At 41.4% G+C, this 15,172-nt stretch overlaps 1 protein-coding gene across 1 annotated transcript; it reads left to right on the forward strand.

Annotated features, from left to right (window-relative positions):
* Positions 1 to 277: 277 nt before the first annotated feature.
* Positions 278 to 14,240, forward strand: TMEM43 (transmembrane protein 43). Its single transcript, XM_067303335.1, has 12 exons — positions 278 to 367; positions 1,101 to 1,250; positions 2,488 to 2,622; positions 3,688 to 3,782; positions 4,964 to 5,013; positions 6,502 to 6,571; positions 8,371 to 8,441; positions 8,603 to 8,724; positions 9,346 to 9,420; positions 9,498 to 9,599; positions 11,207 to 11,324; positions 12,286 to 14,240. Exons 1-12 carry the CDS (start codon positions 356 to 358, stop codon positions 12,486 to 12,488), a joined length of 1,203 nt encoding a protein of 400 aa, XP_067159436.1. The 5' UTR covers positions 278 to 355; the 3' UTR covers positions 12,489 to 14,240.
* Positions 14,241 to 15,172: the final 932 nt, after the last annotated feature.

The following is a 15,172-nucleotide window of genomic DNA, read 5'->3' on the forward strand; positions in this document are numbered from 1 at the left end:
CCACGCAACGGGCAGCGGCGCGCGGCTCCACGCCGTGACCTCCCGCCTCCGGAAGCGCCTTCCCTGCCCTCCGGCGGCCGCGGGCGCCCCTCCTCCCGAGAGCCGAGGCGGGAAGGGAACGGCCGGTTCTGACTACATATCCCGGCCTGCCGCGCGCCAGCCGGGAGGACTCTATTTCCCAGCGTGCCCCGCGACGGTGGCGGTTGGCAGCTACTTGTCCCGGCATGCCCTGCGGCGGCAGCGCCCTGGGGCGGGGAGAGGCGCTGAGGCGGGCGGGCGGGTCCGAAGGTGGCGGCGCGGGTGCTGGTGCTGTGTGGTGTTTGCGGCGGGGCCCGGCGAGGGGAAAAGGCTGAAGATGTCGAGGAACGTGAGTGAGCACCGCCGGGTGGCAGTTTCCCCGCGGCGGGCTCTGGCCCCGCCGCCGGCTCCCCCCGGGGGCCCTGGCCGTGGAGATGGCGGCGGGACCGGGGCGAAGCCCCTCGGGCTTCCCCGAGCGAGGCCTCTGGGCCGAGCGGAGGCCTCCCTGCCGCCCTTAGCTGCGTCTGCTGCTCCCAAGTTGCTTCTCGGTCATTCCCCGCTGCCGAAATGCGTACGGAGAGCGCTCGCGTATAGAAACCCGTGCACTTTAATGCAGCACCGTCTAGGACAGGAATAACAATTTGGTATTAAGCTGTCTCCTTTTGTTGCCCAAGGTGCAATTATTTTAAAGGCTTCAGGCTCTTATCCCCTAGTGAAGTAAAAAGCAACTTGTTATTTATAGCTGTGTTGTAGCTGGTCTGGAAGTCAGGAGTATTGCTCAATTTGTCATGTCCGGACTGCAGGGTGTGGACGCAAAATAGGCAAGCTAGGGACAGGTTGAACCAGTATGTTAGCGATTTTTTCCATCAAGCTTATTTACTTCTATCAAGTTTATTTATTGACTGTCACACTTCTAGTATCAGAAGTGTGACAAAACAGTTACAAGTGAGGAAAAGCTTATGTCCAAGGCAAAAGGTGCTACTCTGCAGAACAGCAGTTTTAACAAAGCTAAAAGACTTATTTTGAAACAGAATGTCTTGGCCTTTCACAGCAATACTGCATTTTTGGTTTGCCTCCAACAGTTCTCTGACACAGGCAGCAAAAAAGAACATGTTAAAATCACAAGCCAGTCCAAACCAGGGTTCCTGGAGAGGCTCAGCGAGACTTCTGGGGGCATGTTGATGGGACTTGTGACATTTCTTCTGTCTTTCTACCTTCTTTTTACCAATGAGGTAAGTTAAACACTATTAATGCTTACATTGCTTTATAATGTCACAGGTGACATGACATTCAACTAGTTTCATATTTATAGACTTACTATAATGGTCGTGGTCAAACCTTATTACTTCACCCATGAGAAAAAGATAATGTGTCTGGAGAATCTGTTACTTGTGCTGGGGATAACAGAAGAATGGGGATCTCCGGGCTACAGATAGAGGTTTTCTGTAGAACAGAGTGTGGTAGAGATGGTGGCTGTCTGCAGTAAGATAAGATCCAAAAGCTTTGAGCTGGTGTGGAAATAGGTTATAGTCAGTATTATTGAAAGAGGTTTGTATGAGCAGCAGCTCATATAGAATATCTTTCTGTGTGCTAGTGGTTCAATATTATGTCCCTGCCTGTGTTGTGCAGCTGAGAGGAATGGAGCCTGTCATACAAGTATGGAATCAGTGGTGCACACAAAAGATGGTAGGATGTCCAACTTAGTCTCAAAAAACAAAATTAAAAAAAAGCAAAATTATTTGCTCCAGGCAAATAACCAGTCTTTTTCTTGAGATAATGTAGGATCTTCATTTCTAGTATTGTTATAATTGTGTTGTAGGAATTAATACTCCACCTTGCAAAGCTGAGCATGTTAATTATTTTCAGTGTTATTTTATGTCTTGGTTTTAGATTGAAAAAATAATTAAAGTAAGGAGGTAATCTTACGATATGACCCTTGCAAACACATGCTTCTCATCCCGAGAACTGCCACTGCAATCAGTGGAAGTCCTGGTGGTGGCAGAGTTGAACTTGATATAGGTGTTTGAAGGATCACAGCCATGGAGGGTGTCGGAGTTTGGATATTTGGCAGTTTTGAAGAGGGGGAGCAGAACTTCTGCCCAGTAGTCAAATAGGACTGAGAAAAAGAATCCGAACTGGTGTAATTATTGCACTTATTCAAGAATAACGAACAAGGTAAAAGGTGAAGAGTAATAATTTTAGAGCCTTGTGGGAGTAATCGGTGTTTGTGTTAGTAGCTTAGATAACGTTAATGGGCCTGCTGCATGGATAAGAAGTCCTGCCTCAAACTTCTTCAGACACAGAGAAAGAGAGAGCTGAGAATTACAAGTGCATTTTGAGAAAATGCCTTGAGGCTAAATGTGCAAGCCCTGTGTAGGGTCTGCAGATTGCTTGTCTACTAACCTTTTTCACAAAACGATGCTGTACAATTGATCTTCCACAACTCTATTTTGCTTTTCTTGACTGCAGGGACGAGCTTTGAGGACAGCCAAATCTCTTGATGAGGGACTTTCTCTGGTGGTCCCTCTTGATAGTATCCACACTGTGTCTCAACAGAATGAGGGAAGACTAGTGCGCTTAGCCGGCCCTCTGAGCACATCAAAGGTAAATAAAACTAGCATCTTGAAGACAGGAGAGCTTGAAAGAAAGGAGAAGTCTTTACTGCTGATTAAAACTATGTATTTTTAATATCCAGGGAGAAGATATGTAGATTCTCTTCTTCCCTGTAAGCATGGCCTGCTACCATCTAAGGTTCTTGGCCGAAAAGCAGGGAGACAGCCCTGGCCTCCCCATTCCCGAGAAATATGTTACTTCTAGCTGTGTTTACCCTCCCACTGCCTTTGTATAATTTCAATTCTTCTGATGCATAGGGAACCTGTTGTGCGTTCATGACGTTAGAAAGTCTTTAGGGACTTGCAGTACAGAGGCTCTGCAAGCTCTCTTTTTTCAGCGATGGTGACGTTGTCCATGTCAGCCTGTGTTGCAGGAGGTAACACACCGTGATAGCATCCACCAAAATAAAATCTCCCCCTGGTTTAAACACTTAAGCCTGCGTCCCCTGAGTCAGCATTTCTGGTTTTGTTCTTTACTATGACAATGATTTGTGATGATGGATTATTTAGGTCAAATTTATCAGTGGTATAAACAGATGCTCCCTCCTGTCTTTTCATGGCTTTTGTACTGTATACAACTATGTACTAACTATGTACACTGAGGTATGTAGATGGATTCACTGAGGCTTCATGATTTGTGCTGGTGAGATGATTGATTTCTCATCCCTGGGATGGAGATACTGCCCCATATGTTTTTTAAGATACTTAATTCATTAATGTGTAGTTCTTAAAGAATCTTGAAAGAAGGAAACTGTGTGATAGCAGGGCAGCACTTTGTTGTATCTGATGCATCATTTCACCCTTTTGGTCATGCAGTTGTTCAAAAATTGAAGGAGCTTTGCTCCACTATATTTTGTTTATGGGACTTTCTTGTGCTCATGCACTCTCGCTCTTTTTTTGTTTGAACACGCTATTCTTTTCCAAATCATGGTGTGATGAGAAAGTTTTCTAGGACAAACCAAAAAATATTGCCTTTGCTAGAATAAAAATACGATGCTTGAGTTTACCTGAAGTACAACATAAATACTGACTTGTATTTTCTTTAAATTTTAAATAGCCTTTGTTTGATCCCAGCTACGGGCTCTCCATCCATGCCGTCAAACTTAAGCGTAATGTGGAAATGTACCAGTGGGTAGAATATGAAGATTCCAAGTAAGTGAAAGAAGTCTTAAAAAGTTATTTAGAAAGATGTTGTATTAACAGGGTCACATCACAACAGTATTCTTTCTCTTTCTCCTCCCCCACTCCCCCCCCATCCCCAGAAAAAAAACAAAACTTTACAGCAGGAGAGTTCTAGAGCTCTTGGGGCTTTCTACAGAGTTGCTTTTATTTCCCTGCAGGTGTCAGATCTTATAGATGGTTCATGTTGTGGAATTTGCATCTGATAAAATTTGGATAGCTTCCAAAACCTTTTATAAAATGTTTCTAATTCCTGACCTTGTATAGCTTCTTATGGGACTTCTTAGCCTTCATGCTACAGCTATGGCTTTCCTTTTCATTATTGTTGTCCTGTGCTGTTCCCAGAGCCCATCGATTATTTTCTGTTGCATATGCTGTCAACAGAATTCAAAAATCTTTAACAATTTATGGACCAACAATAGAAAACACTCCATCTATCTTTCCCAAAGGCCCAATTGATTTCTGCCCTTTCTAATGTTCCTAAAACTCCATTTTATATATTAATGTTCTTTCTGCCCATCAGGAATTGCCTGACTCCACCCCCACAATGCTCCATGCCTGCTGGTTCATTAGCAGAATCGAAGCCTTTATCCCTAAATACTTCATCCTGGTTGTGTTGTGTTTTTTTGTTTGTTTGTTTGTTTGTTTTTTAACTAAAACTTCACAATCCCTTCCCCCGGCCTTTTTTCCCCTCCTTATCTACCCTGTCTGGTAAGCCCTTCCTGCTGCCATTCTTTAAAACTGGAGAATGGATCCTCAAGCCAATTTTTTCTCTGTCCTCAAAGAGGAAATTAAAAAGGCTTTTGCTGAATCAGGAATCTCATCATACACCTAGGCTCCCTTCCTTTCCTCCACAAAGGTTAAAAAAAAAAAAAGTCACTAATCTCCCAAATGAGGCTTTTTTTTAGAAAAGTAAGTGGATCTAACGGTTGATGAAGCATGGGCTAGATGAGCAGACGGTGAGGTGTATTGAAAACTGGCTGAACGGCAGAGCTCAGGGGGTTGTGATCAGTGGCTCAGTCTAGTTGGAGGCTGGTAACTAGCAGTGTATTGCCAGGGAACTATCTGTACGTTTCATTTGTGAAGTGTGTTCTGGCATGACCAGTTGTGTGCGTGCTCTGTTTCGATTCTCACCACACCCCTTTTCTCTGCAGGGAATATGAAGAGAATGGTGAAATTAAGAAAGAGACAAAGTATACATACAGTAAGTTGATCAACAGAAAGTATTCTTTTATGACTCTGACTTTGGACTTTTATGTGGGTGTGTTTTGATTTTTGTTTTAAAACCTATAATATTCTCATTGGGAAAGAAAGGAAAGGAGTTTGAAGAAAAAAGAAAACGTTCTGTTTCCTAAGCAAATGTCAGGACCTCCCTTTCTGGAGGTAACCAAAGTGAAAGGATGACTGTGTGCTACAGAAAATCTAAGTCTTACTTTAGAAATCCTAGAAGTTCAGAGCAGCATCCAGGGATAAGATGCTCCAGAGACAGGTACTGTAGAGTCCTCCGTGGCAGGAAGTGGGCAGAGCTGGGAGCACAGTGTGTCTCCTGAGATTTGTCTTTAGAAGTGGTGTAGCTGGGCACATGTCAGGCATGAGCTGAAGAGAACAGACAGGGAAGAACAGCATAGCCCCAGCCTGTAAGGCAATATATTGAGAGTCTGTTTAGGTGTTGATACCAGCTACTGAAAACCACCAGCACCTTCTGATGTGCATTGCAGCTTTTGCCAAATGCTTTTTTTGGCAGGAGCAGAACAAAGAGGATTATTCTGATCTACCCAGTGGCATAAAAATGCTCTGAGTCATTGCATCTCTGGAGATCAGTCTCTGCCTCATTTATTCCCAGTTAAAGCACGTGGATGCGTAACGTGGGTGTGCAGCAGTTTTGGGCCAGCTCAGTGAAACGTGGGACAGTGCAGCATGGAGGTGTATAGAATCAGAACTAGTGGGTGTGAGCTATGGAAAAAACAGCTTTACAGTGGTAGGGAACAAAAAGAAAAGCCGTAACAAAAAAAAAAAAACAGCTCCCCTCTCAAGACTGATAGATTCTGTCCAATATTAGGCTGTATGTTGCCAGAATATCCCTTACAATAATCCTTCCTCCACTGTTTAACCAGATTCCCTTTCCTTCTTTTCTATTCCTTCGTAGAAGCATATAAAGCTAAATTTAATATGGGAACTGCTCAAAAAAGGGATCCTAGTTTTTCAGTTGTAAGAAATCTACTGGAGCCTGTCTTGGGGGTGTTGGGAGACTGCTTTGGCCTGAATGAAAGCAGTATTATAAATTTTTGCCTGTGAAATGTACAGGTACCATCTCTATCTGCTGCTTTGCTGTACTGAATCTGCTAGTTCCAGCAGAGCTCACATCCCTTTCTTGCAGAACCAGATCACTCCCAAAGAGGGGAGCCAAAAATCAAAGCCTGATCAGGGAAAATGCCACTGAGCATAGTTGGGCCACAATTTTATCCCTAAAAATCCTTTCTGTCTAATTCCTTCCATTCCTTGTTAATATGTTAAAAGGCTAGATTTAAGTATAATGTTACAGACTCTCACATATATACCTTGATGTAAAAAGTATTACAGCAAGTGCAACTTGGAACTGATTCACTGATTGAGAAGGGCCTTTCTTCAGTAACTAAGATCTTAGTGGCAACTTTTCCTGTCTTGTCCTCAGTCTTGGTCTCATTTTCTTTAGATACTGAATGGAAATCAGAAGTTGTGAACAGCAGAAACTTTGATCGAGAAATTGGACATAAAAACCCTAGGTAATGTGCTGCATAGACAGTCCCTCTAGATTCTCTCATTATATCTGATCAAAGATGAGTTCTGAATGACTAATCCTCATGGCACCGCAAGGTAGATGAAAGCCGCCAGACTTCTTATAGTTGGGAAAGCTTAGACATGAAGGGATTAGATAGATAACAGTTCAAAGCTGCCTGGTGGGACCAAAATTAACTTACCCATTAGTTATGGTCGGTCAGGCTGTTATCATGTTACCTCTGGACCACGTGGTCTCTATGTAGGAGAATTCGAGTGGGCTTTTTTCTGACTTTTATTGTCTATTAATGTAGTCCATTACTAATTTTCTTTTCTATTCTTTTCTTTCTATTACAAATACAAAGCTGGAATAGCAGGCATCCCATGTGCTTGTCATACTACTTGCACTCTGCTCTTCTAAGCTAGCATGTGTGAACTCACGTGCTTGTTTGTGGCAATCACCCACATATAATTTGTTTCTTATCTCTCTCATCTGCAGCATTTTGATTACGCTACAGTATACCACTTTTAATGCCAAGTCTTAGCTTTGCATGTCATTCTCACAGCACTTGCTTGGTTTCTTGGGGTGCAGGATGCTATCTGTGTGATGTAATGTGATGGTGTAAGTAAAAAATACAGCTGGAGAGGCAGGAATATGGGAATTTGAAGAAAATTTTGAACTTGCAAAATCTCCAGAACTTTGTTTTGGTGCTCTGTGCTTTCTGAATAAACTATCCTTTAATTGGAAGTACCACCTTGGAAGGGAAAGTTAAGACACATATACTTCTAATTATAAGTCCAACTAACTTAGATCTGGTTAGACAAGAGGTAATGGGAAAGGGCTGCACAGATGACATTTCTGTTTTCTCTCCCTGCCCCAACACCACTTTCTTAATGAAAATTCTCCAACTGTTCTTCAGTCTCTAGTTAAGAGTAAGAAATATTTTTGATTTAGTGCTGCAGCTGAGAACATTTCATCTGAGTGTAGTGGTACAGACCAAGAAGTCTGAGCATAACTATGGTAGATCCTTGCCTGAATCAACCCTGTGTATGTAGACATGCTGATCTTTCCAAATCATGCTTATTATTAATGAGACTGTATTTTAAGTGTGCATTACATGTTTTTCTTCCATCCATCTTACCCGCTAATGCAACTTGGACATTTGTGAGAATACATTTATCTGTGTTACTTACTGCCAAGGATAATCCAATAGCACTACTTATGAGAATGAAGTTAAGTCTGTGAGTAAAGGATTCCAGAATTGAGAATTTAAGTATCTAATTTGGTCATGATCTAGAAGTACCTTTATGCGGAGAAAGTTTGAGCTAGGTTTCTAAATTAGCGGATAAGATACAGTGGTTGACAGATGAAGCTAAATAAACTCAGGCTAGAAGTGAAGTGCGTTTATGACTGTAGTTAACCATTGCAGGAATTCATCAGGCAATGTGATTAATTCATTATCACTCAAAACCTTTATAACAACATTGAACAATTTGCTAAGAGTTGAACTCAATTTCAGCCCACTGCAGGCTTAGTACAGAAATAACTTGTGAAATCCCATGCCCTGCCTGCATAGAAGGTCAGGCCAGGGGATCCCATGGGCAGGGCATATCTTTCCTTAACGTGTCGTAGTGGCTCCAGCACCATAATGTCTGAACATAGTTTCCCAATGGATCTGTTTTCACATCGTGTCAGTCATTCAGCTCTTTGAGTTTCTCCTGATGGTTATGTGCCATGTATTACATACTGTGAATCAAGAGTTTGCCCATAACTCTGGAACTAATCAGAGCTGTTTCTGTTCCCCAGTGCCATGGCTGTGGAGGCTTTCACTGCTGTTTCTCCTAATGTCCAAGTTGGCAGCTTTGTTCTTTCTAAAGGTAAGGATTGCTTTGTACTGATGCTGTGTCTCCTTTTGCATCAGCAGTAGATGCTGGCTCTTTCCACAATGACAGTCATTTCAAGTGATAATCAGGGAGCCAGCAAGCTGGCTATTCCAAGTTAGATAGCCAAACCTGAGCTTTGTTCTTATTCTGTTTAGGTCTTGTGGATAGGATTGATGACTTTAAGCAGCTAAGCTTGTCAAACCTTGAGGACCCACACGCTGATGTTACCCGGGCAGGAGACTACTTCTATCACAGTGAGAACCCCAGGCGTCCAGAGGTAAGATGAGATGGATAAACCAAAGCAACAATCATTATTATGTGAGAAAGAAGGTTGGGGAAGGTCCCGCTTCCATTGCAATATGTAGAAATTGTAGTGGTGCCACCACTACAGGATGAGACTCTTAGTACAGTGCTTCAGCAAGAGTGATTCTCTCGCAGGAAGCTTCTGATCCTGCTTGCATCTTCATCTTCTGTTTTCTTGAGTCTCTTCTTCTGCCAGGCTTTTAAATAGAAAGAGACATGGGATGGTTCCACCTCTGCCTTGCTGTACTGAACTGAATACAGTGAAATAGTTTGTTGTGAGCTTGTGCTGCCTGCCCTCCTCTGCCAAAAGAAGAAATGGCAAGGGATGAATGAAGGAGCTCTTTGGCATTAATGGGCTCCTGCAGCTAAATCGGAGGGAGTGTTACAAAGCAGCATTTGAGCCTATCCTCTTTCTCCTATCAACCCGGCCTGGAAAAAATACAACTTGGAAATCCTACTGGATATTCTCTGGCTTGACATAAATGTTCAGAAAAAGTGTGATCCAATAAATGGTGTTCCCATGCAGTTATCTTTCCTGGGATTCTCCTTTGGAAAGAACTTTCTCTGTTGATTTCCAATATTCTCTTGTTTGTAGGTGGGAGACCTTCGTGTCTCATTCTCCTATGCAGGTCTGAGTGGAAATAACCCCCGTTTGGGCTCAGCTGATAAGGTAAGTCTTTAGCTTCTCCTGTATTTTGCAAACTCTGGCACCAACTCAGTAACCAGTAAAATTCGGTTTCTTCCAAGGTGACTGTGATTGCTCGCCAACGAGGGGATCAACTGATTCCATATCACACCAAGTCTGGAGATGTCCTGCAGATTCTCTACCCTGGAGATCTCTCTGTGGAGGTGAGATACCAAACCATACCGGGGAAGGTTAAAATTGGAGATGGCAGCCCAAAAGCAGCAAGGGAATAAGCTCTTGTTCTCCTTCAGGCCTGTTCTAGAGGAGGAGAGCTCTGGTCTAAACATTCCCTTTTCTCTCTCCTATCTAGGGCAAGGCATTATAGCCTGCATTTGCCTTCTAGCTTTCTGCATGTTCTTAATGTGTTGCAGCAGAGTGCTGTGCTTCATCCATGAACAGTACCTAATTTGGCTATGTGAAAGAGTAATTTCCTGCTTGTTCTGACAGTTTAAAAGGGACTGTGGCTAAAGCAACCCTATTAAAAACAAACAAAAAAAACCCCCCAAAAACCCACCTTCCATTGCTGTTGAACACCCTTTGCTCTAAGGATTTTACCTGTGCTTCTCATTTTGCTTTTATTTGCTCTTTTGTAGTTTGCCATATATATATTATATATATATATATATATACACGCAAATATATAAATAAATATGCATATATGTGCGTGTGTGTATATATGCACATGCACACACACACATGCATGCTTTTTGAGAGGTTGTATTTAAAAATAATAAAACCCAGGCTTTAATTAACAAACCGTAGGAGCAATATTCTCTTCTGTCTTTCTTAACAGAGAGTTTAGGCCTGTTTGAAATGTTTATTGCTATTCTAGCTTAGCAGGAACCTTCAGGCAATGTGTTATGCATCAATAAATCCTGCATGTTCCAGAAATCTGGTGATTCATTTACTCCTTTTAGTAGGTTGCTTTCCATTAATGATTATTTCATGCCCTGCTGCAAAAAACCCAGATGACAAGAATTTACAGGAGCTCCCCAAAACAGCTAAAGAGGGTTTCGTTTTGAGTTGAAGGAGCAGCAGTAGAATCAGTTCTCTGCTGTGAGCTCTGAATCTTCAATAGACAGACTTTTACACTGGAAATAGTCACTACAATGAATAAGTTGAAATCAGGCATACACATGACGTTTTATTATGTCTTGATCATCTCCAGAGCATGTATGCTTTTTGTCGAGGAAGAGGGGCAGACACCCCATTCTGAAAAATCTTACTCAGACTTCTTGCAAATAAATGCTTTGCTTCTCTTAGTGAAACATATGCATATCATAGCGCTTTTTTTTTTCCTCTCCTCTGCATGCTGCTTTATTTCTTTCATACACCTTTCCTTCGGCCATCAGTGGATATTGTTGCCTTTTCTCTCCCCTTCCTCCAGACTTACTAAAATCAGCTCCTTCTTCCTTACTACATTTACTTTTTAATACCTTATTTTCCACAATAAAGTTCAATGTATCTATTTGCAGCAAAAAATGTGCACCTTCTGCCTGGTTACAGAGAGTATAAGAAAATGCTTGTTTGGTTTTCTTAGCGTGGTCAGAAAGATGCACATTTCCCTTGTGTTGCCTTTTGGAATCTGTCATAATGTACTGGGATATTACTGCTAAAATTAAGACCCTACCGAATGAGCTGCAGTGTATCTTCTACAAGAGAATTTGTACGGCTTAAATGCTGTTGGCTCTGACTTGCTCATAATGCACTGGAAACAGAGGGATCTTGAAAGAAAATGAGTCAGGGTGCATATAACAGTGTTCACTTTCAGGAGGCATTTCAAAAAGAGCATGAGAGTAACACCATGAAGACCTGGGCCCTCCGTGCTGCAGGCTGGCTGGCAATGTTTGTGGGCATCAACCTAATGACCCGAATCCTTTACACTTTGGGTAAGTTTGTTACAGAAAGGTACCACAGTTCAGAAATAAGATCATAATACCCAAAGTTTAATTACAAATGTGAATAAAAGAGATTAATTTGGAGGGTAAGAAAAACTTGATTTGAACTCACATTGGGCTCTGGATCTGAAAGTCACTGTAGAAAATTGCAGACAATAAACGGGATGCCAGAACCAGGTGGTTGAACATAAAACTATATATATAAATAGCTCTTTGCCACTTAGAGTTTCACAGTGCTTACCAAAATCAGAAGCCAAAGCACAAGTTGTTTTGGTTCTTTCAAGTCTAACTCCAGGTACTGCAACATGATCTTATACCCATATACAAAAGATTCCCCCAAAGGAGGTCTTAATTAGCATTGTTTCTATTATAGTGCCGTGTCTACACTATCATAAACACACAGCCAATAAGGTTTTGGCTTATTCTTTTAACTTATAAAAGTGTTGGAATGAAAACTTACAGAAGAACTGTAGGGTGCCTCAAACTTGCATAAATTTCAAGCATCAAAGCTATCATGTGCTTTGAAATCAGTTCTTAATTGCTGGAAATGTGTTTTGTAGCTGTGCACTCTCTCTTTTTTCTTACTGTGCATATATATGCAACTGCAAGATTTACTCTTGTCAAAAATTACTTTTTTGTGTTTGCATATTGTATGTTAGCCTTATAGTTGTGGAATAAGTCTAGGGCATCTGCTCTGCCTCTTAAGCCTCGGACAAGACTTTTAACTTGCTTTTGGGTGACTTCCTATCTGAAGAGATGGAGTTGCTCACTTATCAAATGCCTTGAGATGCTCTAATGAAATACATTATTCAGTACCCCTTGATATTGATTTGAGTCCTCTGACCACAATAGTTAGTGTGCAAATCCTAGGAATGAATTATTAGCAACATAGGATCTCTGGTAAACAGTCATCTTGTCAACAGCTTTATCCTTTGTTTAATTCTTTCTGCAGTGGACTGGTTTCCTGTTGTGAGAGATCTGGTTAACATTGGATTAAAAGCTTTTGCCTTCTGTGTCGCCAGCTCATTGTCGCTCCTGACGATCTCCATTGGTTGGCTCTTCTACCGCCCTCTCTGGGCTTTGCTGATCGCGTTGCTCTCTGCAGTTCCTATTGTGATCGCAAAATCTCGCGTTCCACCGAAGAAGCACCAGTGAGACAGGGGCGCTTGGCTTTTGTGCTCAGTCCTGGTTAGAACCTTTCCAGTGCATTTCTGTTCCAATTACAGCAGCACGCTTGCAGCCCATCACAGTTTGGCAGTGTGCACCAAGAGCTCGGGAGGGGGCTGGGATGTGATTGTTGACACACTTATCCATGAAAAGTAAGACTATTGTAGGATGCTGCTTTGTAGGAAGTCAAAATTGACTTCAGGAACAAAGCATTTTGGAGTGTCTGCATTCATTATAAATCAGTGAAGAAGCAGATTTTCTCTTACCACTTATTAATTCCCTTGATTATTGAGAACTGGTTAAGTCCTCACTGACAGTGGGGCACCTTGTCTATAGGGAGAAAGGGCCAGATTCATCACACAGACTGTCATCTGAAGTCCTTAGGAAATGTGTGTGTGTACCTCTCTTTGACAGTCCCTCCCTCTGACGCTTTATTTCTTATATACGCAGTCATGTACACTTCTCTTGCTGATACATTTTGAAGTGTATGTGTTCAAAGAAAAAACACAACTTGTCTGAGACAGACACAGTACTTAAGCATAATATATGCTTTTGGACTGAAGATCTAATTTAAAAGTAAATTGCAGTCACAAGTGGCCAGGTTAGCAGTGTTCTAAGGCAGGGCAGGCTTGTCAGAAAGCACTGATTTTCCCCAACTTCTTAAAAGCCTCTGAAGTTGTTGGTTAGGCATCCAAGGTGGTAGTGTGGACTGTACCATTGCATAAGTATTTCAGAAACTTAACTTCAAATTGCACTTGCTTAAAGGGATACTCAGAGGTCACTTGCCTTTAACTAGTCTTTAAAAATAAAACCTGCTGCCTTGAAACAAAACTGATTAACTTTTAAAATCTGATGTACGTTCTTCTGTAAAATATTTGGTGTTTTTCCTATGTATACTGTTTCTTTTTTGAATTTCACTTAGCAAAGACAATGAAAATGCTCCATGAAATTAAATCATGGAAACATTTTTGCTTGATTTCATAAACTTTAGTAACCTAAATCTTGAGCTTTATATCATGTTAATGCAATGCCTTCATGTAGTATTGTGATTACTCATGTTTACATATTTCTGCTGTCACCAGTATTTGCAATTGGAAATGATCTAGTACTGTTTTTAGGACTGTCTCCTCCTAGCTAGAGTGTAGCTTCTAGATGTGCCCTACCTACACTTCAGTGTTTTTTCTCTAAGTATACATAATTCAGTACACAAATAGGAAATGTCTTCAGTGAATGTATTTATGAAGTCCAGTTATGACTGTCAGGAGAAATGTGTTCCCCATACCAAAAGAACTTACTTGAACATATGTAGAAGCAAATGTTTGCTAAAAAATGGTACTAAAACAGAGAATTGATTTATTAAAAAAAAACAAAAAAATTTTTTAAGCCTTAATTCTTGCTCTTTTGATATTTTAACACTATCAGTTCAGCCTCAAATTCTTATGGCTCTGCTCTGCTGGTGAAAGCAGTGGTAGTGAGTGCAAGGTTATTTGAAGTGCAAGAAGTAGTCTAATGCAAAGAATGTGTTAGGGAGACTGAGCAATCTATTTCTGCCACTCTAACATATCTTTTGCCTCATCAAATGAGGAATTGCACTTTGCTGGGGAGAAGAACAGAAGTGTTGGACTGCTGTTATACAAATGATGCAGGAAACTACAACCAGCATTACCATATTAGAGATGGAGAAATAATTTTCTACAAAGTGCTGAACTTTTGTATATTTAATAAAAATGATTTTCAAAAGGTTGGTCTATAGGCTTCTTTTTTGATTGCCTTTATTTTGTATTTCATGTCCATGGACAGTGCCCAAGTAAATGGAGGAATACAATCTGTAGCTTCCAAACCAACTAGTTTCCTACTGGTGGTTTAGATAAATGTGCAATTGAGCTTTTATAGAGCCTGCAAATATTTTTCCATCTTGGGAAGCAAGTTCCCAGTAAACTCCCAGCTGCTCTCCAGTCCACATACTTCTTCTTGATGACAGGTTGGTCCCAGGCTACTGTAGTCTTACTCCTCATTACTTATTTAATAACAGTAACTTCCTTACCTCCAGAGATCATCTGAAAAGTGTGCTGGTTCAACTTGACTTGGTTCAACATATTTTATTTTTAAGGGGACTGGAGGTTTACTGATGTAGTCAGCAGCTTAAAATACTTTGTTTTTATATACTAGTTTGTGCACAGGAATGATGCAAAATAAAAGATACGTTCCACAGGAAAGAATGTAATGTTTCCCATGACAGGCACTGTGGAGGAGCCAGGGCTTGCTTTCACTATGTGTACACAAGCAAGGTTCCTACGGAGACAACTGCAGCAGTCCTTCTCTTGCCTCCCTACCAAAATTTGACAAGACATGCACTTGATATGTCAATAATCTTCCATTTCTGCTTTGCTCTCCCTTAAGGTATATTTACTCTTACTTTTTGCATCTGAAGTTAGGGTTGGTTCCTTAGATGGCTAAGGAGTGGTAAGTTCCTGCCTTTGGAAGTTACTCTCTCTTTCCCTGCAGACTCTATATGCTGGCCAGCTTCATAACTTTGGGTATCTATGTGAAGTGTCCCAAGTTAAGAAGTGCAGAGTTACTCTGCTGTAGCTGGTACCTACTCCTATTTTAAGTGGGTGAAAAACTACTGATGTCAGCAGGAGCTGCACTTGGATCCCTACATTCAAAGTATT

Source organism: Apteryx mantelli, chromosome 12 (assembly GCF_036417845.1).
Source record: "Apteryx mantelli isolate bAptMan1 chromosome 12, bAptMan1.hap1, whole genome shotgun sequence".
Taxonomy (NCBI): Eukaryota; Metazoa; Chordata; class Aves; order Apterygiformes; family Apterygidae; genus Apteryx; species Apteryx mantelli.